At 45.9% G+C, this 20,202-nt stretch overlaps 2 protein-coding genes across 14 annotated transcripts in view; one reads left to right on the plus strand and one right to left on the minus strand.

Annotated features, from left to right (window-relative positions):
- Positions 1-20,202, minus strand: part of ASTN2 (astrotactin 2) — a 614,387-nt gene that overhangs the window by 193,627 nt on the left and 400,558 nt on the right. The gene's annotated exons all lie outside the window — the stretch shown is intronic.
- Positions 2,888-13,950, plus strand: TRIM32 (tripartite motif containing 32). 5 transcript variants are annotated; one of them, XM_044992629.1, is made up of 3 exons: positions 2,888-2,939; positions 9,018-11,011; positions 13,627-13,949. In XM_044992629.1, the coding sequence occupies exons 2-3, from the start codon at positions 9,084-9,086 to the stop codon at positions 13,709-13,711; spliced, it is 2,013 nt and encodes a 670-aa protein (XP_044848564.1). In that variant the 5' UTR covers positions 2,888-2,939; positions 9,018-9,083; the 3' UTR covers positions 13,712-13,949. The 5 variants fall into 5 exon arrangements, with proteins under 5 accessions (XP_044848564.1, XP_044848566.1, XP_044848567.1 ...); XM_044992631.1 differs by lacking the exon at positions 2,888-2,939 and adding an exon at positions 3,786-3,848; XM_044992632.1 differs by lacking the exon at positions 2,888-2,939 and adding an exon at positions 7,738-7,817 and having other exon boundaries at positions 9,018-11,925; positions 13,627-13,950.

Raw genomic sequence — 20,202 nt, forward strand, 5'->3', positions numbered from 1 at the left:
CAGGAAATGGTGAGACAGCAGAGTGTAGGTCAGGAAGGGAGGGGCCTGTTGTTTAAAAAGGTTTTTATTATAAAATCATAGAAATGGAGGGCTGGAAGGAACCTCAAGACGTTGTCAAGTCCAACCTCCTAATCCTAACCCAAGTTCGTGTTTTTTGAAACCTCCCATGAAGGGGATTACACGCTCTCCCTTGGACGCCTATTCCAGAACTAACTACCCTTATAGTTAGAAAGTTTTTCCTACGAGCTAACCTAAATCTCCCTTGCTGCATATGGAGCAGTAGTCATGGAGGAGTATTAATCACTGTCTTCTTTATAACAGCCCTTAACATATTGGAAGATTATCAGGTCCCCCTTCACTCTTCTTTTCTCAAGATTAACCACGCCCAGTGTTCTTAACTTTTCCTCATAGGTCAAGTTTTTCAAACCCTTTATCATTTTTGTTGTTCTCCTCTGGACTCTTTCCGCTTTGTCTACATCTTCCCTAAAGGGTGCTGCCCAGAACTGGACACAGTATTCCGACTTGAGGCCTCAACAGTGCCCAGGAGACCAGAACAATGACCTCCCATTTCTTACATACGACTCCTGTTACCAATACCCCAGAATGATATTTTCCTTTTTTTCAGCTACACATTGCCTAGATCCTTTTCAGCAATACTACCAACTTGTCTCTCTCACCAACAGAAGTTGGTGACTGCCAACTAGACAGTTATTCCCCATTTTATGGTTGTGCATTTGATTTTTCCTTCCTACATGAAGTATTTTGCACTTGTCTTTCCTGAATTTCATCTTGTTGATTTCAGGCCAATTCTCCAATTGCTCAAGGTCATTTTGAATTCTAATCTTGTCTTCCATAGTGTTTGCAGTCCTTCCCAGCTTTTACAGGCACATTCTCCACTCCATGACCCAAGTCATTAATGAAAATATTGAATAATACTGGGCACAGGCCTGATTTCTGTGGGACCCCTTGAGATCTGTCTGCCCAGTTTGACAGAGAATCATTGACAATTACTCTTTGAGTATGTCTTTCAATTAGTTGTGCACCCATCTTACAGTAATTTCATCTTTTATAGGCCACATTTCCTTAGTTTGCTTATGTGATGTGGGACTGTCAAATGCCTTATTAACAGCAAGATATAGAAAGTTAGGAGGGCTATTTTTAAAAGCCTTTAAGAGTCTTTTTAAAGAACCTTGTAATAAGCAGCCTCTACCCCAGTGGTGGACAACCGGTGAACCACGGCCACTGGGAGCTGTGGGCAGCCATGCCTGTGGACGGTCAATGTAAATACTGTCTCGCGGCCCACCAGTGGTTTCCCTGATGGGCCGCAGGTTGTCCACCACTGCTCATCCCTGTCTTTACTGCGCTGTCTTGTGTCAGACCTGAAGCTGGGATGCAGCTGGACTTTATAAAGGGCCTTATATAATGCTCCTAAAGGCAGCCACACGCCTGTCCTGCTCACACAGCACAATTCCACCTATCTGTAGGCTGTCATAGACATCAGAAATGGAAAACGCCTATTCAATCATTCAGACCACCTTGCGTAGGCCAGGCCAGGATTGTGACCTAGTGTGTTCCCCAGGGCTTTGTCCTGTCTAAAGGCTTGTCCATACCTAAAATGCTACAGTGGCACAGATGAGCACTTCATTATAGACACTACATACACAGGTTATCCACCTCCCCGAGAGGCAGTAGGTCAACAGAAGAATTCATTCGTCAACCTAGCGCTGTCTACACGGGGACTTAGATGAACTTAACTATGCCACTTAAGGGTGTGGATTTTTCACATCCCTGACCAACATAGTTAAACCAACCTACTTGTCTAATGTAGCTCTGTCCTAATACAGTGGTTCTCAAACAGCGACCAGTGAAGCACTGGTGGTCTGTGGAGCATTTGCTAATGGGACACAGATAGCTGCCTGGTTACGTGGTTCTGGCTCCTCTCTTATTAGGGTATGTCTACATTGCAAACAAAAGTTTATTCTTAACTCCAGTTAGCTAACTCCGGTGTACATATAGCGGTGAAGACAAGGCAACCTGGCTTTTAACTCAGGTTAGCAACTTGAGTACAGTCCCAGGCTTTAACTCAAGTTAAAAGCAGAGTTATGTCTTCCCTATTTTAACCCATGTTAAGAACACACCTGTTTTTGCATTGTAGACATACCCTTAGAACCCATGTGCCGCTGAATTGTGGTAGAAGAAACTTAACTCCCATTGAACCCTTTCCAAAAACAAGCAGTTGCTGTAGTCACCACGGGGATGTTAGGAGGGCGAAGAGGAAGTGAAGCCACTTGCAGGAGGGGAAAGAGAAGTGAGGTGCCCATGAGATAGTGTGAACTACTTCTTAGGATAGAGGCTATGGAAAAGCTTGAGAACCCCAAGTCTGATGCATCCACCATGCGTATGTTTTTCTAGCTAGTCTACCTGCGTTATTTTTTCTTAGGCTCTGTCTATCCTTGGGAACAGACCCAACTCAGCGGTGGGGGGAGGGGACAACAGAGAATCCTCCCCAAGTGCAACCAGAGGGAAACAATGGGGAATGCCCCCAAAATGCAAACGGGGGAGGGGGACAGGGCTTCCTCCTAAACAAAACCTGGAAAGGGGCAGGGGGAAGCTACCAAAGTACAAAACTGGGGGGTCCTGGGAGCAAGCCCCCCAAAATGCAGCCCTGGAAATGCAAACCTGGGGGGAGTGGGGACCCTCGCGGGAGCCCCGCAAACACGAACCTGGGGGGGGGGGATCCCGAGCCCGCTGCCCCGCGGGAGCGCTCTACCGCTGGCTCCAGCCCCGCGGCGGGACTGGCCGCGGCAGGATCCGGGCAGAACTACAGCTCCCAGCATGCTCCGGGCCGGCGCTGACGGGGCGGGGCAGGCGCCGGGCGCGCGGGGCAGGCTGGGAGGGGCGGCGGCGGCCAGAGGAACAGGCCGGGCCGGGCCGGGCAGGTAGGAATGGGCCGCGCCCCCTCCCCTCCCCCGCGCCGGGCGGTTCGTCGGGGCTCGCGGCGGGGAGCCAGGGATCGCCGGGGGCGGGGCGCGGCGCGAGAGGCGGAGGAGGCAGCTCCCTTTGTTGTGGGGGAGAGGATCGGGCCCCTAGGGGCAGGCACGGGAGGGTGTAACGGGGCAGGCATGAGGTGTGTGTGGGGGGTAATGGCCCCCCAGGGGCAGGCATGGGGGGGTGTAACGGGGCAGGCATGAGGTGTGTGGGGGGGGTAATGGCCCCCCAGGGGCAGGCAGGGGGGGGTGTAACGGGGCAGGCATGAGGCGTGTGGGGGGTAATGGCCCCCCAGGGGCAGGCATGGGGGGGTGTAACGGGGCAGGCATGAGGTGTGTGGGGGGGGTAACGGGCCCCCAGGGGCAGGCACGGGGGGTGTAATGGGCCCCCAGGGGCAGGCATAGGGGGGGTGTAACGGGGCAGGCATGAGGCGGGGGGGGGTAATGGCCCCCCAGGGGCAGGCATAGGGGGGGTGTAACGGGGCAGGCATGAGGCGGGGGGGGTAATGGCCCCCCAGGGGCAGGCACGGGGGTAGGTTGGTTGGGATTCAGGCCCCCAGGGGCAGGCACAGGGTGGATGAGGGGTAAGGGGACCCCCTACCGAAAGGGGGACAGTATGGGCTGGGGGAGAAGAGGGAGAAATCTGAGTTTGGGATGGAGATGTAGAGGGAGAGGGAAGAACGCCCAGGGCAGAGCCAGGCTTGGGGTGGGCACCTGGGGGTGTCTCGCTGGTCTCTTTCCCTCAAGCCGGAATAGCCAGGTTCCAAGCCATTGAAAGACTCCCCCCATTTTAATACAATAAATAAAAGCTGAGTGTCCCTTTCAAAGGCTCTGAACCAGACTGGCTTTTTGCTGTGCGAGGTCAGTATGTTTTCTCTCTGGAACGTGCCAACCCCAGGGTAGAGGGCAGCAATGGCAGGATGGGCTCTGGGATGATGAGTAGGGGAGCAGAAGCAGAGAGCAAGAAAGACCAAGGGGAAAAATGAGGGGACAGCAACGCAATGTCCACACCACTGCTCCCTGGATTATGACAACTAGGCCCTAGTCCACACCTGAAACTTAGGTCAGTTAAGGATCGGGGGTAGCCGTGTTAGTTTGTATCCACAAAAACAACAAGGAAAATGGTGGCACCTTAAAGACTACCTTGCTCAGAGCAAGTTAAGCCCATTGACCTACCTACTGCCTCGCAAGGAGGTGGATTTACTACAGCTATGGAAAAATCCCTTCTTCACTGTTGCAAGCATCTGCACTACAACTTTGTCACTCTAATACGTGTAGTGTGGACATATACTAGCATACTTGACTAACAATGGGTATTAAGCTCTATTGACCACGTCCACAGTCCACACCTATGGGACAAACATTTTCAATCCAAGTTGAGGGAGGACAGTAGGTCTGCTTAACTCCTTTTGCCAATCAGGGTTCATTATTCTAGGACTGGTCTATGCTTAAAAGTTAGGTCAACATAGCTTCATCGGGCAGGGTATAAAATCCACATCCCTGACCGACGTAGCTATGCCGACCTGACCCCCAGTGTAGACACAACTGTGTGGATCGAAGAATGCTTCCATCAAGGTAGCTTCCATTGTTCAAGGAGGTGGGGTTCCTATGGTAACGGGTCAAAACAAAATAAACCTTTCCATCTGTGTAGACCGCATCTACATTATGTGTTATGCTGGGCACAGCTACCGTGATGTAGCTATTCCTGTATAGTCTCAGTAGTGTAGATATACCCTCGTGTAGATAAAGTCTGAGGCAACTAGATCTCTGTAAGATTTCCAGGATCAGCATTTCCTGCCTGCCATATTACACAGAGAACAGCATTCCTTCTACTGGGAGAGGCTGGAAGCTTTTAGGGTACATCCATACTACCTGCCGGATTGGCGGGTAGCGATCGATCTGTCAGGGATCGATTTATTGTTTCTTGTCTAGACGCGATAAATCAATCCCCGCCGCGCTCCCCGTCAACTCTGGAACTCCACCAGGGCGAGAGGCGGAAGCAGAGACGCTGTCAACCCCCGTCCTCATGGCGTGGGATCAAGTCGAAATAAGATACGTCAACTTCAGCTATGCTATTCTCCCCCCTCCCTCCCCCGCAGTGTAGACCAGCCCTTAGAAGAGAATGTGGAAATCCCTATAATTTTTGTTAGCATGAATGCAGAGTAGTTACAGGTTGGGTTTTAGATAGGACCTGTTTCTTAATAAATTGTTGGTTTCTGGCAGCTAATGTTGGATGATGGCTTTGTTTTGAAGTCCCTTCCCACCACTCCAGACCCGCAAAAAAAGTTCTGCCAGCCACAGCTGTCTTTCTTTTAATGCCATGGTCTTGTTAGCAGGCAGCTTTACGGTGTTTACATATGGTTTTAATTGTATCAGCAGTTAATTCCATTTGTGGTTATTCCCATGTTAACAGAGCCCCTTGTTTAATGAATTTATCTCCTGCTGCAGCAGACATGTCTTTGCTAAGGAGACTTGTACCCATGTTCCAAATCAAACTTCAATAATGTGTACATGGCTGTGCAAGAGTCTCAGGGCATCACTGAACTGAATCACTTGAGCTAGTTTCCACTGTGTGTTCATCAGCCCATGCTTGACATGCTTGTGCTCGCAAAGCATATACTTAACAATCCCAAGGGCACCTCCATTTGACTCAGGACTAACATTTGCTTAATAAAAATGTTAATCGGTGGAAAGAAAACATATTTAGAGGCATGCGTGGGACTTTGCTTCTTGGGAGATAAACATTATTATTTTCTTTTTATAGGAAAACATTCTTATGATCACATTGTATGTTTCCATTCCCACAGTGCTGATTTGAAAAATCCTGCAATGTTTCTAGTAGCGTGTATATTAACTCTAAACACACATACAGATAAGGGTTAGTGCAAATAAAAGCAAAGGCAGGACAATGCTGAGTTACAGGGATGCATTATTATTATTTAATTATTTATTATTATTCATTCCAGTGAAATATTTTCTTAAACAGCTTCCCTGCAGTGTTTGTAGCCTAAATTTTGAAGCTCTGTCCTAGTGCCAGAATCTGATGGTAAAGTTGACTATAAGACAAAAGTGAAACTAACTAGTTTAGTCTCTCAGTGCATGCTAAGAGAAACAAAAAAACAAAACAAAAACAAACAGTGCAAAGTTATACAGTGGAAAGAATCTAAATGTAATTTAAAAAAATCACACACATATATATTTCTAACTTGACCTTCACCTAAGGCTTTCTCTAATTTTAACCCCTTGTGCTTAATGAACTGCCTGAACTATGAGGCACAAGAGCACGCTACATGTGGCCCTCATGCGAGTTAAGGATGAAATTACAGCGATCGCTGCATTGTTTTACTTCAGTGAGACCCACAGTATCATTTGCATAAACAGGTGTTTTGGTGATTTATATTTTTTTTATTAAAATGACATTGTTTAGTTCAGCTTGCTAAATATCTGGGTCCTGAGCCATAAGTAGGGCTCCGAGGTGCAGCAGTAAATACAAATAATAAGTTGTAGTAATAAAATAGCTGGTATCCATCATTCCAGGTATAAGAGATACCGACTTGTTGCTCTGGCAAACAGTAATTTGGGGATTTGTATAAAAAATGTAGGTCGAGATTTTAAAACATTGGTGCCTCAATTTAGGTTTTTAACTTCATAAGCAGCCTGACTTTCAGAAGTACTGAGCAACCAGCAGCTCCAAAGAGTTCAGTTTTTAGGCACCTGTGTTTGAAAATCGTTATTTTACTATCTAGCTTGTCTTGCATATAGAGGACTTACATGGGGGGAGGGATTTCTCAGTGGTTTGAGCATTGGCCTGCTAAACCCAGGGTTGTGAGTTCAATCCTTGAGGGGGCCATTTAGGGATCTGGGGCAAAAATCAGTCTGGGGGTTGGTCCTGTTTTGAGCAGGGGTTTGGACTAGATGACTTCCTGAGGTCTCTTCCAACCCTGATATTCTATGATTCTATCTGACCCACTTCAAAATTAATAGCAGTTGGTTCCTAATTGGTTCTTCTGTTTTGTTTTTTAAAAGGTGGTCAGCAACCTTTTATCTAACCTGGGATTCCTCCCCACTCCAATCACCTGGCATCTTCCCCTAGCCTTATTCCTCCAAAGCAAAGCCTTCCAGTATATTCCTAAAGAGAATACATATAGATAATAGGTCTTACACTGTGGATTTATCATTCTTAAATATTGCTTTTCACTACTTGGCAATGTCCTGGCTATTGAGCAATGCTTTCTGTGCCCACAGCTTCTACATATGCTAAAGATAAAGACAAATCTTCTATTTCAGTGCTAGCAATAGGAGCTGCTGGATAACACAGCTTAGTCTCTGGGGACTGAAATACTTTAGTCTAACCCAAGTTATTGGGCTATAGGGTAAGTAGGAAGTGTAATGGCTTGTAATACACAGGTCAGACTAGATGACCTAGTGGTCCCTTCTGGCCTTCAACACTATGAAGCCGTAATTCCCCAAGAGCTCTGAGTATTACATCCGCAACACTGCCAATCCTGGGAGTAAAGGATCAGGTCCTCACTTGGTAAATAACTGTAATTCCTCTACACCACTGAATCAATCCCTGAAAACGAGGGCTCCAAAGAATAACAAACAGGGCACTGGTTGAAACCTACTAATAAACTAATGCACACTTTCTCTCCGTATGAGCACAAAGCACTTTCCTCCACAGCAGTTGTCTGCTCCCTTCCTTTGAGCAAATGGTCTACTGAAGTATACAAAATCCTTCTGTCTCAAATGCTCCCAGGGATGAAGCAGGCAAGCTCAGCAGGGAAGCAAGAGAGTGCTATGTGCAGGCAGCCGTGATTCAGAGCACAGCGGGTATGTTACTTTTCTGTACAGGTCTCTCAGCTTGCTCTCTCTTCATGTTAGGGATAAAAAAAAATACAGAGTTTTTGCTCCCCTTTCTTTTAATGGCCAGGCCTTGCAATAGTAAAGGTATGGAAACCAAGTCCACTGAATAATGATTTAATGATGTGAACGCTATTGTGTTCTTTTTGAGTGGATGCCTGCTTTAGTGAGAGAACTGCTGTGATTCTTTAATTCACTATGGAGGAATAATGTGAGGATGCTGAAGGATAAGGGAGGTTGGCAATAATGGTATTATTAGATTGAACCAAAATGTAAGAGCAAGATGGATGCTGCAAGATTATTAAATCTATAAAGTGAAACATTTTAAAGCCAAACTCCAGAACTAATAATGAGCAATTGAACTTAAGTAGTTTTTACAAATGAATGGAAATGTCTAATTGTTAACCTCTTCCGTGCCAGTGCCCACTGGAATTTTGGTACATCAAAGGTGTATTTTGTTTCCGGGGGGGGGGAGAGGAGGGATGCAATACTGAAGAGGTTAATACAATATATTGGATTAAATCTTAGCTGTGAATGATTGCATGTTTAAAAAATGCACAAAAAAACAGCAGAAGCCGACAGATTTCTTTCACTCTAATTTATCTGTCTGACAAACGGATGGGATGTCGGAAATTTATCATTTTGGTTGATTAACATCCAGGAAGGTAGATCAGAACGACCGCATTCATTTCACTCATGTCTGAGGTCACATCTGAATCCCGGTCTCCAGAGGTAATATGCTAATGTCCTAAGGCACTGCACCATCTGGTCCCCCTTTTGATCTGCAATATTTGAATGCTTGATTTACTATCCCTGTGTATCCATAAATTGTGTAAACTCAGAAGCATGGCAGTGGTAGTTGGGTATCATGAGCAGATGATTTAGTCATCAATATCTATTGGGTTTCCTTATTGCTGCCATTAGACTTCTTCCAGTTTTACTTATAAATCATGTAAGTGAATCACTCAGTGTACCAGAAACTGCAAGTTAGTGTTAGAACTTGCCCACTGTGAGATTAGCTGAAATTAATCTGCCCCTTCAGAATGTGGAAGAGCCAAGTGGATTGCTTATTCACCAGAGATGGTTGATAAATCAAAAATAAATTGCATGTGTATATATAGCCGGAGGTGGTAAGGAAATCAATCACTTTTCTCTTTTCTTTCTGAACAGGATCAAAGCACCTTGGAATAAATGCGAGTACAAGTTTTACACTAATTGAATCTACCTTGGAAAGCCATGGCCGCTGCCTCTCACCTGAACTCAGATGCACTTCGGGAAGTTCTGGAGTGTCCCATTTGCATGGAGTCCTTTACTGAGGACCAGCTGAGGCCCAAACTCTTACACTGTGGGCACACCATCTGCAAGCAGTGCTTGGAGAAACTCCTAGCAAACAGCATCAATGGGATACGCTGCCCCTTCTGCAGCAAGATCACTCGGATCACAAACTTGGCTCAACTGACCGACAATCTCACGGTGCTGAAGATCATAGACACCACAGGACTGAGTGAAGCTGTGGGCCTTTTCATGTGCAAAGCTTGTGGGAGAAGGTTACCCAGGCACTTCTGCAAGAGCTGTAATTTGGTTTTGTGTGACCCATGCAAGGAGATGGAACATCAGCAGCAAGGACATGGTGTTGTTGCCATTAAAGAGGCTGCGGATGAACGGAGGAAGGAATTTGGGGTAAAGCTCGGCAGACTTCGGGAGCTCATGGGGGATCTGCAGAAAAGAAAAGCATCTCTGGAAGGGGTCTCCAAAGACGTGCAATCCAGATACAAAGCAGTTCTTCAGGATTATAGCAAGGAAGAGCGCAAGATCCAGGAAGAACTGGCAAGGTCACGGAAGTTCTTCACAAATTCTTTGTCTGAAGTGGAGAAGATAAATAACCAGGTAATGGAGGAACAGGCTTATCTGCTGAACATAGCAGAGGTGCAGATCGTATCCCGATGTGACTATTTCCTTGCCAAGATTAAGCAGGGAGATATAGCTCTCTTGGAGGAGGCAGCGGACGAGGAAGAGCCAGAACTGACAAACAACCTACCAAGAGAGCTGACTCTCCAAGAGGTGGAACTCCTCAAGGTGGGCCATGTGGGGCCACTGCAGATTGGGCAGGTGGCGAAGAAACCTCGGACAGTCAACATGGAGGAATCTCTGATGGAAACTGCTGCATCCTCATCGGCTACATTTAGGGAGACTGACGTGGTGCAAGAAGAGACTAGTTTGACACCAAATTCCTCACCTGCCAAACCAAGGATGCCTGAAACAGCCACTAGCATCCAGCAGTGTCACTTCCTCAAGAAGATGGGCTCCAAAGGCAGCATGCCAGGGATGTTCAATCTTCCTGTCAGCGTACATGTCACCGTACAGGGAGAGGTACTTGTGGCAGATCGTGGCAATTTCCGAATCCAGGTATTTACCCGCAAAGGTTTTCTGAAGGAGATCCGGCGGAGCCCTAGTGGCATTGATAGCTTTGTGCTGAGTTTCCTTGGAGCAGATCTACCCAATTTGACTCCGCTATCTGTCACCATGAACTGCCATGGCCTGATAGGAGTGACTGACAGCTATGATAACTCACTAAAGGTGTATACCATGGATGGACACTGTGTTGCATGTCACAGGAGCCAGCTTAGTAAGCCCTGGGGCATCACAGCTCTGCCTTCAGGGCAATTTGTAGTGACCGATGTGGAAGGAGGAAAGCTCTGGTGTTTCACAGTGGACCGTGGTGTTGGGGTAGTTAAGTACAGTTGCTTATGTAGTGCTGTGCGCCCAAAGTTTGTCACTTGTGATTCTGAAGGGACCGTATACTTCACTCAGGGGCTGGGGCTCAACCTGGAGAACCGCCAGCATGAGCATCACCTCGAGGGGGGCTTTTCAATTGGCTCCGTAGGTCCAGATGGGCACTTAGGCCGCCAGATCAGCCACTTCTTCTCCGAGAATGAGGATTTCAGGTGCATCGCTGGGATGTGCGTGGATGCTAGGGGAGACCTGATTGTTGCCGACAGCAGCCGTAAAGAAATCCTGCATTTTCCTAAAGGAGGTGGCTACAATATCTTAATCAGGGAAGGCCTCACCTGCCCTGTGGGCATAGCCATTACACCTAAAGGGCAGCTGCTAGTGCTGGACTGTTGGGATCATTGCATTAAGATCTACAGTTACCATCTGAGGAGGTATTCCACACCTTAAGGGTGTTTCACTGGCTAAAGCTGCTCTTCTCGTTATAGATTCTCCCCGCCTTACCATAATTTGACAGAAGTTAGTGCTGCACTTTCAGGTAGATTATGTCCTAATCTGAGCTGTGTCACTGTTTTGTGTTTAGAAACAAAATAGCCTTTTTATTTGTATAATTTAAAAAAAAAAAACCACCACCACCTCCTCCATGGAGCAAAGGATACTTATGGATTACTGGTTGTGGGGTAAGTGACCGATCTCTCCCTACATCTTACTGCCTTGTGCCGTAGCTCATACTCCCAGCGTCAACCACTGCATGCTGGTTTGTGCCATAAATATTAACTGACTGTTCTATATGACCTTTCTTTAGAGGACCCGTGAGGTGGTGGTCTTCCCACCACAGTTCTCACAAGGATCTCAGTAGCAGTTCTTCACAGACAACCACGGAAAGCTATTTCTGATTGCAGCGCTGCAGCTGCATATGACAACGCAACCTCCCTAAACTGCACCAAGGTGCAGCTTGCATCAAAGTAAAGGGCAGGGCTGTGGCCCAAACTGATTGTAGTAATTAGGAGATTATCTTCATGGTGCCACTAGTGAACCCCACTTGGTCCACCAGTCTCCTCAATGTGAAGTGGGTACAGTGCAATCATGGAAGACTGATGGAGCCAGAGAACTGCCCTCTGATGGCAAAGAGAATTTCATTACAGTTTGATTAGCACGAGAAAAGTAGAGCGAGAGGGGGAATTCACAGGAGAGCCTATTTAACAGAATTAATTTCAGCCTGTCAGTATTCACAGTTGTTTTACTATTAAATCTGGCTTGGAACCTGTCTTTGAAGGGTATGTTTGGTATTTAAAGCTTTGCCAGCGGAGAGAGAAATTGAAGTAAACAAGATCAAATGTGACAAATGGTATGTTCATCTGCACACTTCAATATTCTGCATTCCAGACCATTGCATTTACTGATAGGTTTCCACTAGTCTGCACTTTGTATGTGAAAGCTACTTGTTCATGAGATAGGGGGAAAAAAGCGGGGGGGGGGGAATCTTATTTTATTACTTGGAAGCTCTTGCTCTGGTGGTTTGCGTCTTTCTCCATGCACAGCAAAAAGCTACATTCCTAGAGACATTGTTTGGCCTTTTTTATGGCTCCAGCGGGCACTAGGATGCATGTTCATCTCAGCTTTGGGTCAGATGAAGCACAAAACTGCAGCTGTGTGAGTTAACACCCCCACAGCGTGCCTATCCTGGCTGATAAACACATATCTCAGTGTGGTGTTGCTCCTCTAAAATGGTTTATTGAAGAAAAGAAACATTTAACTAGGACACAGTTGTGGAATGTTAATCTGCCAAAGATCATGGGTACACTGCAGTGTAATTACTATTTGTTACCATGAAGAAGGTAGTTGCAAATTTGGGGGCACAATAGACCATGTAAAAAAAAACTGGCTTTATAGTTGCTGTCGTGTCCAGCATTTTCAAACTGTATTTGCTGTAGTATCAAAGCTGTGCTACAATGTGGCTGTAAAACCAGGTGAGTTTTTAAATTCCCACAAGCTGTCTGTCCCTTCTTAGCTGAGCAGCAGTAAAAAAAAAAAGGGGCCGGGGGGAGGCGGGGGACTTCCTGAGAGCAGCTGCTGCTGTTGGTGGCCCTCTAGCCAGCTGTGTGGCTGTAACAGGGCTTCCAGATCAGATGGTGAGAGCAGAACCATCTTGATTTGTGGATTCCCTGATATGGCCAAAGAACTGAGCAGGGCCAGACCATTAGCCTCAACTACTCCAGACCCATCTTTGCAGTTGTTTGTGCAGTGCCTGGCACAGGGAGTACAATGCTGATCAGGGCAATTGGGTGTTACTGTATTACGAAGTGATGACCTAGGAGAACTGTGGGGAGAAGGGAGCAGGTACAGAGGGAAGCAGTGGACCTGTAGAAGGGAAGACACTGTGGCTTCTGAAGGGAATTTAAAAATTCAGCCCTTACCATATGAGCTGTGGTGTGTCGCTTTGCTGTAGATACAAACTCCCAAACATGGGTTTACACACACAGCTGTCTTCTGGGAAAGTTTGCCTGTGGTGTGTAGCAGCAATCTGGAGAGTAACTTGCACTCTGGTGTGCATGTTGTTTGGATAGATCTACTTGTATTTGGACTTCATTTGGATAATTACTGTGCTGCAACCCAAGCTGTTTTATAAACATTACATTGATGGCAGTTCCTATTATACTGATCGTTCATGTTTCAAAATCTCACCTGTTCCTAAGAGCTATTTTCTGCAGGCAGCTTCCATAGAACTGAATAAATGAAGCAATATTATCTTTCCTAATGAGCATCTACATCAAACTCGGGAGAGAATATTTCCTAGAGGCCAAATGGATACATTAAGTGGACTTTAAACCTGGCCCATTCTGCTGACTGAGCAGTTGGTTGCCTAGGTTTTTCCTGGTAGCCACAGTTTAAATTAAGTTCTCCATCATCTCTTCCATCCTGTATTACAGATTCCAAGAAAAGGAGACACTATTCTGTGATGCACTTGTAGAGTAAGATAGAGGGGGGATTGGTGCTCATGCGTGTGTTTAGCCTGTAGCTGCTATACTGTTTTTGTGGTTTTTTTCAGGCAGACAGGGGGAAGAGAAGAGGAATGGCTGTCCCCAGCTCGAGTACCTGCTTCAGCTGGCAAAGCAGAATTGGCTGTAAACTAGTTTCTCAGAGCTGCATCGTTCGCAGTGGTGTTTTGCTTTTTGCCACTGTTGTGTTCAGCTCCAAAGGAGATGAACTGGAGTAATTAAAGATTATGATGAAATAGTTTAGCTTCTGCTTTTCACCTGGAGATGGAACATGTCTGATAATGAGTGTGTTTGATTTTTAAAGATTGTGTAATAAAGGGGAAATTGATCCAATTAAAAGTGCAGTACAAATGGCTCATCTCGTTATTAAAAACATTTTTCCTTGTGTTCTCTTTGGGGGCAGACTGGTTTCCATGGCCATCTGGAATTATATTTGCTAATATAATAACTGCAAGATACCTCTTCTCATGCTGTCAGGATGTGAAGAATAAATCCACTCTCTGGCAGGCCTACAATAAGTATCTCTCACTTCTTTCCCCACTTTACAAACATAAATACTAGGATTTCTCATACATGCTCAGATCAATAGGCCCTCAAGACCCCTATCTTCGTGATATGTGTTGTACCTGATGCTTCAAAGGCAAACAACCTCCACACCTCCATAGTGCAACAAATAAAAATAGTTGAAAGTGCGTCAAGTGGTTAGAGCCAGGAATCCTGGATTATAATCCTAGATTTGCTACTGATTCACTTACCCACTGCCTGCTTCAATTTATCCATCTGCAAAATTGGGATAGTATTGCTTATATTACTCCGGAGTGGCGTGAGGTTCAACTAGTTGTTATGGATTGAATTGGGATAATCTGATAGGTGCTGTGAGTATTCTTTTTAAGAAAATCTCATTTTGGGGAGGCCATAAGAGAGCTAAGCAATTTGCCATTTTGGTTTAAAGAACAATATCTCATCAGTGGACACACATCCTCTGATTTCCTTGTTACCAGCTCAGTTTATGTTACCCAGACTCTTTTCCTTTGATGTGGGACAGCGCTGTAAGCAGTTGCTGCTTTATAAAATATAAAGAACTTTGAAGAATGATAGTCGTATTGACCCTGCTAGACTTAGCACTGAGCAACTGTTTCATGAAAAGAGGTGATTTCTCACGGCAGTTATAATTTCACTGTAAGCATTCGTTCTGGATTAAAAACTGGCATGTGATGTTTGAGGCTGGGAGGTTATTTTTAAAAATAAAGTTTTATGTTTTAACCAAAGTGGGCAGGGTTATAAGAGTAAAAATAAACACAGGCACTTTTAGGTTCTCTGCATTGTATAGTTTAAGTGATTTTTTCTGGGTCATTAGCCAATGTGAGGCTTTAAAGTTATTTCATCTTGCACAACTAATTACTGTACTTGCCTGGCAAGTGTGGATTACAATGAGCAGGGCATAAGGTCATTTAGCAGACTGATTCACAGCATATGCAGTTTAGTCTAAACAAAATTTCACAGCAACTGGCTAGATTTTTTTAAGCCTGAACAATATGTTAAATCAGTGCCTTTAAAACATGTATCAGGACAGAAACTGCATGCTGTAAAAGTTGTACATTTAATATGGTGCTTGTTGGTAGAAATAGATTTCAAAGTGCTATAAAATTCTGTAGGCTCAGATTGTGACCAGACAATAAAAGCAGGTATAGGGAAAAGTTTTCTATCCCAATTGCCTAAATACTAAAATGAGTGAACTAGAGGGCATGACATCACATTAGGATATTGATATACTAGGCATCACAGAAACTTTGTGGAATGAGGATAATCAATGCGGCACAGTACATAGGAATGACAGAGTAGGTTGTTCTGGCGAGGAAGTGGCACTGTATGTACAAGAAAGCAGAGAGTCAAAAGTAAAAATCTTAAATGAATCCAATTGTACCATAGAATCTCTATGGATAGAAATTCTATGCTTGAGCAATAAGCATATAGCAGTAGGAATATGCTACCAACCACCCGACCAGGATGGTGACTGCGGTTGTGAAATGCTCTGGGAGATTAGAGAGGCTATAAAGGTAGAAAACACAAGAATGGGGGATTTCAACAATCCGCATATTGACTAGCTCTCTGTCATCTCGGGAAAGAATGCAGGGATAAAGTTTCTAGACACCATAAAAGATGGCTTCTTGGAGCAGCTTGTCCTGGAACCCACAAGGGGAGAGGCAATTCTTGATTTAATCCTCAATGGAGCCAAGAGGTGAATATAGCTGGACTGCGACCATAATATAATTACATTTAACATCCTTGTACAGGGAAAAATGCCAAAGACACACACCACAGTCAGGGTGACTGGGCAACAAAATGGCAGATGAAATTCAATGTTGATAAATGCGAAGTAATGCGCATTGGAAAACATCCCAACTATAAGTACAAAATGATGTGGTCTAAATTAGCCATTACCATTCAAGAAAGAGATCTTGGAGTCATTGTGGATAGTTCTCTAAAAACATCTGCCCAATCTGCAGCCGCAGTCAAAAAAGCAAACAATGTTAGGAACCATTAGGAAAGGGATAGATAAGACAGAAAATGTCATAATGCTGCTATATGAATCCATGGTACGCCCACACCTTGAATACTGCATGCAGCTCTGATCACCCCTTCTCAAAAAAAGATATATTAGAATTGGAAACGGTTTGGAGAAAGGCAACAGAAATTATTAAGGGTAAGGAACGGCTTCCATATGAGGAGAGATGAAAAAGACTGGGATTTTTCAGCATGGAAAAGAGATGAGTAAGAGGGAATATTATAGAGATCTATAAAATCATGCCCGGTGTGGAGAAGATGAATAAGGAAGTGTTATTTACTCCTTCTCATAACACAAGAACCAGGGGTCACCCAATGAAATGAATAGGCAGCAGGTTTAAAACAAACAAACAAAAGGAAGCATTTCACACAGGGCATAGTCAACCTGTGCAACTTGTTGCCAGTGGATGTTGTGAGGGCCAAAATTATAACGGGGATCAAAAAAGAGTTCATGGGGAATGGGTCCATCAATGGCTATTAGCCAAGGTGGTCAGGGGTGCATGCCCATGTTGTTGGTAGTGTCTATACCCTTTGATTGCCGGAAGCTGGGAGTGGATAATGGGATGGATCACTTGATGATTGCCTGTTCTGTTCATTCCCTCAGGATACTGGGCTAATGGACCACTGGTCTGAGCCGGTATGGCCGTTCTTCTCCTTTATTAGCTCAGGGTGTGTTGTTTCCAGGTGCTGAAGCTGTTTGCAATGTTTGGTTTGCTGTGCACATAACTGGGCCATGTTGGCTCAGGCAGGGAACTCCATGTGTGTGCCACTTGGGGAGCAGGGGTGTAAAAAGAGCAAAATAAAATGAACCCAATGTTGTCTGATAAGGACATAACCTCTGCTTCTCCAGACGCATCCCTCACATCCGTACCACTCTAAACCCCTCAGCAGCAGCAGCTGCTTCTCTGGCTGTAATGATCTTTTAATTCCCATCTCCATTGTGAGGGAGAAGAGTGATCTGAGTATTAGGACTGGGTACATCTGAGGTTTCATCTAACACTGACTGCGTGGCCTTGGGCAAGTCACTTAACCCTGATGCCTCAAGTCTCTCCAGTTGTAGAGCAGAGGTAATCCTGCCTTATGGGAACGTTGGAAGGTTTAATTGTGGTCTGCTCAGCGCTGTTAGGAAGAGTGCTACTAAAGTGCTTAATGCTATTAGAGCCTCTGCAGTATTGCTGATAACCTCTCTGTTTCCATCTGGGCCAATGACCTTTTCAAATCCACATTTATTGTCTGTGGTCTGTTTATCTCACTGGAAGTGAGGAAGATACAAAGCTTAGTTGTTTGAAGTTCCTCCTGGGATGTTCAAGTTCGCTCGCTGAACAACCGTTCCCTTTTCCTCTTACAGCTGCCCTTCTCCCTCCACTCAGTCAGACTGAAGGGAGGCGTAGAGCAAATATCTATTACAATTATTTTGCAGAGAATGGAATGGCCAGTAGCAGGTGCATTTGCTGTACTGGGAGAGCCCTTCTTGGAAGGATTCCTCTATTTCCTCCTACATGTTTTGTAACAGTGCCTTAAAAGCAACAGGAGGTGGCATGGAGTCTGCAGGTGGGCACAAGCTGCCAAATAAAGATGTCCACAGAACTGGTGTGAACTTAATGACGTGCTGTCAGCGTTAAATACTGGCTCTAATGGTGGAGAAAAGGCTCCAGTGAAACGGATCAACAGCTGGGTCAATTTCAAAGCCTCGGATCAGTGCCCACATCCCCTCTTTGATGAGTGAAAGTGTTGCTAGGTAACATGGAACCATAGCCAAAGAGCCCCTGAAATAGGGCCTTTAATCATTTTAAATGAAATAAAATGGGAGGAGGGGTTGTTTTGTTTGCCCACAGTCTAACTCGTTCTCCAGAGGGGAGATTGGAAGAAGGCAAACTTCCAATATTTGCCTTAGATCTAAAAGAAAAGCAACTCCTAATTTGTAATCTTTACTCAAAAATTCCCCTCGCTCTTTCTCTCTCTAGGGCAAAATATTTTATGTGACTGAAAATCCTTATCACAGGAAGGCTCCTGGGTGGCGTCAGTTAAATTTCCAGGGATGACGTGTCTATACCCCCAAAACTACCATAACTGATTCTCTTGCTTGCAGTCTCAGTGGCGGGGGTTAAGGAGGCCGTATGCTTCTCTTGCCTTTTGAGGAGGACCATTCAGAGCAAGGTGAAGGTGGTGTAAGGTGATGCTGCTCATGCTATATAGGGGCAGAATAGGGAAAACTGGCCCTCATCGGCCCCTGTTTTGTCTCCAGGCCTGTCCATCCAGTACCTGTCACCAGCATGATGTTCATCTTGAATGTACCGAGTTTGTTATTAATGAGGGAAGATTAACTCTGTAGTTCCCCCTTTTGTTAATGGACATAGAAACCAAGCTGTCCATCGACCTCAGAGCACACCTCATCTCCACTGTCACTAGCACAAATGAGAGAAGATGCAGCAGAGTGGAATCTCTTTTTCTCGGCTTTCGTATCATGCTTGTCACCAGGCACCAGCACACCAAGCGCGTGCCTGGGGCGGCAAGCCACGGGGGGGCACTCTGCCGGTCGCCGCGAGGGCGGCAGGCAGGTTGCCTTCGGCGGCATGCCTGCGGAGGGTCTGCTGGTCCCACGGCTTCGGTGGACCTCCCGCAGGTGGGCCGCCGAATCCGCGGGACCAGGGACCTCCCACAGGCAAGCCACCAAAAACAGCCTGCCTGCCGTGCTTGGGGCAGCAAAATACCTAGAGCCGCCCCTGCTCGTCACCAGGGTGTCTGAGCACTGGGAGCAAGAGGGGCAAGCTTTCTGTTGGCTCTCCAAAAAAACAAATCAGTGTGTCTTGCATTTGGCTGGAGAAATCCATATGCAAACATCTACGCACTTCCAGGGCTCCGGTGACTCTGCCTTTCTGCTGCCTGCTAGCGTGGTTTTTCAGACAGTTCCAACGTTGGCAACTAGCCCGTGTCTGGCCCAGCAATTTACAAGAAATCGGACTGCCTGCGGTACAGTTTTATGTTCGAGACAATGTTTTCAATTAGGGAGCAAACACACAGATTGTGTACTTTGTAGGCGGGCACCTCTTCCTGGGGCCTCCGGATTTATTTATGAAGTTGATTAAAATATTAAGATACTTTGGTTAGGAAGCTGCAAATGTGCTACAAACTTCCATTTTATTATTTTTGGGACCATTCCAGTCAGCATGAGATTTTTTTCCCCCGCTTTTGTCCATTTCACCTGCTACCAAATTACAGTAAAAGGCGCCTTTCGTGTAGTTCAGTGACGTGCTGCGTGTGTGTTCCCGGGGCAGTTAGGAAGTGGGTTGGCTAGCAGGAAGGTAATGATAGGCCAGAGATGGTTCTGATTGAGAAGGTATCCAGTCAAACTGTCTGGGTTGGGGCCTTCTAGCCACGTCATCCTCATTGTTTAAAAACAATGCTAATTTACAAGTTAGAGCGTCTTTCCTTGAAGCAACGCCGTAGGCCAGTTTCAGGTCCATTTTTCAGATCAATAATGTGCCAGACGCAGTGCTCCAGAATATAAGCAGCCTATGTGGCTTGTCTTCCAGTGTGGGAAAATAATCACCGAAGGGCTAGGAGCAACCTGGTCTCTCAGCTTGGCCTGGTTGGAATGAAGCCACTCCTGGAGAGAGGAGGCTCTCCGCCTCCTGGTGGAGGAGACAATAATGGCCTCACTTGAGCACCTAGGCTGCTGAACAGCAGTTGAAGCCTTGTAGGTGATGACTTACCGTTCCACCAGGAAGGTGAATGCCACTGCCAGGGCTACCAAGAGTGGGGTGGAGGCGACAAGGGGGCTGTGTAGGAAAGGAATCAGAACAGTGCAAGGGAGTGTCTCAGCACCATGCAGTTAGATGTTCACGCTCTCCCCACTGCTTCTGGGCAGTGAATCCCAGTGCTATGTGCTACAGCTGGAGGCGAGGGAGAGCCCACGCACAGAAGCCTTGGTAACGGCACTGCATGGAATAGAAAACAGAGCACCCTGCCTGTGAGGCCACAGTCAGGGGAAATTAACTCCGTGGGATGTTGCCCTCCAGAAGGCAGCGGCTCTATGGAACTAGGGATCCTCTGCAGCCCCA

Source organism: Mauremys mutica, chromosome 18 (genome assembly GCF_020497125.1).
Source record: "Mauremys mutica isolate MM-2020 ecotype Southern chromosome 18, ASM2049712v1, whole genome shotgun sequence".
Lineage (NCBI taxonomy): Eukaryota > Metazoa > Chordata > Testudines > Geoemydidae > Mauremys > Mauremys mutica.

Bases quoted from the DNA above. Each gene is read 5' to 3' on its own strand.
- TRIM32 (XM_044992629.1), top strand. From the start codon at position 9,084: ATGGCCGCTGCCTCTCACCTGAACTCAGATGCACTTCGGGAAGTTCTG. The intron at 11,012-13,626 runs GTATTCCACACC...GGTTTTTTTCAG, and splicing joins TACAGTTACCATCTGAGGAG to GCAGACAGGGGGAAGAGAAG.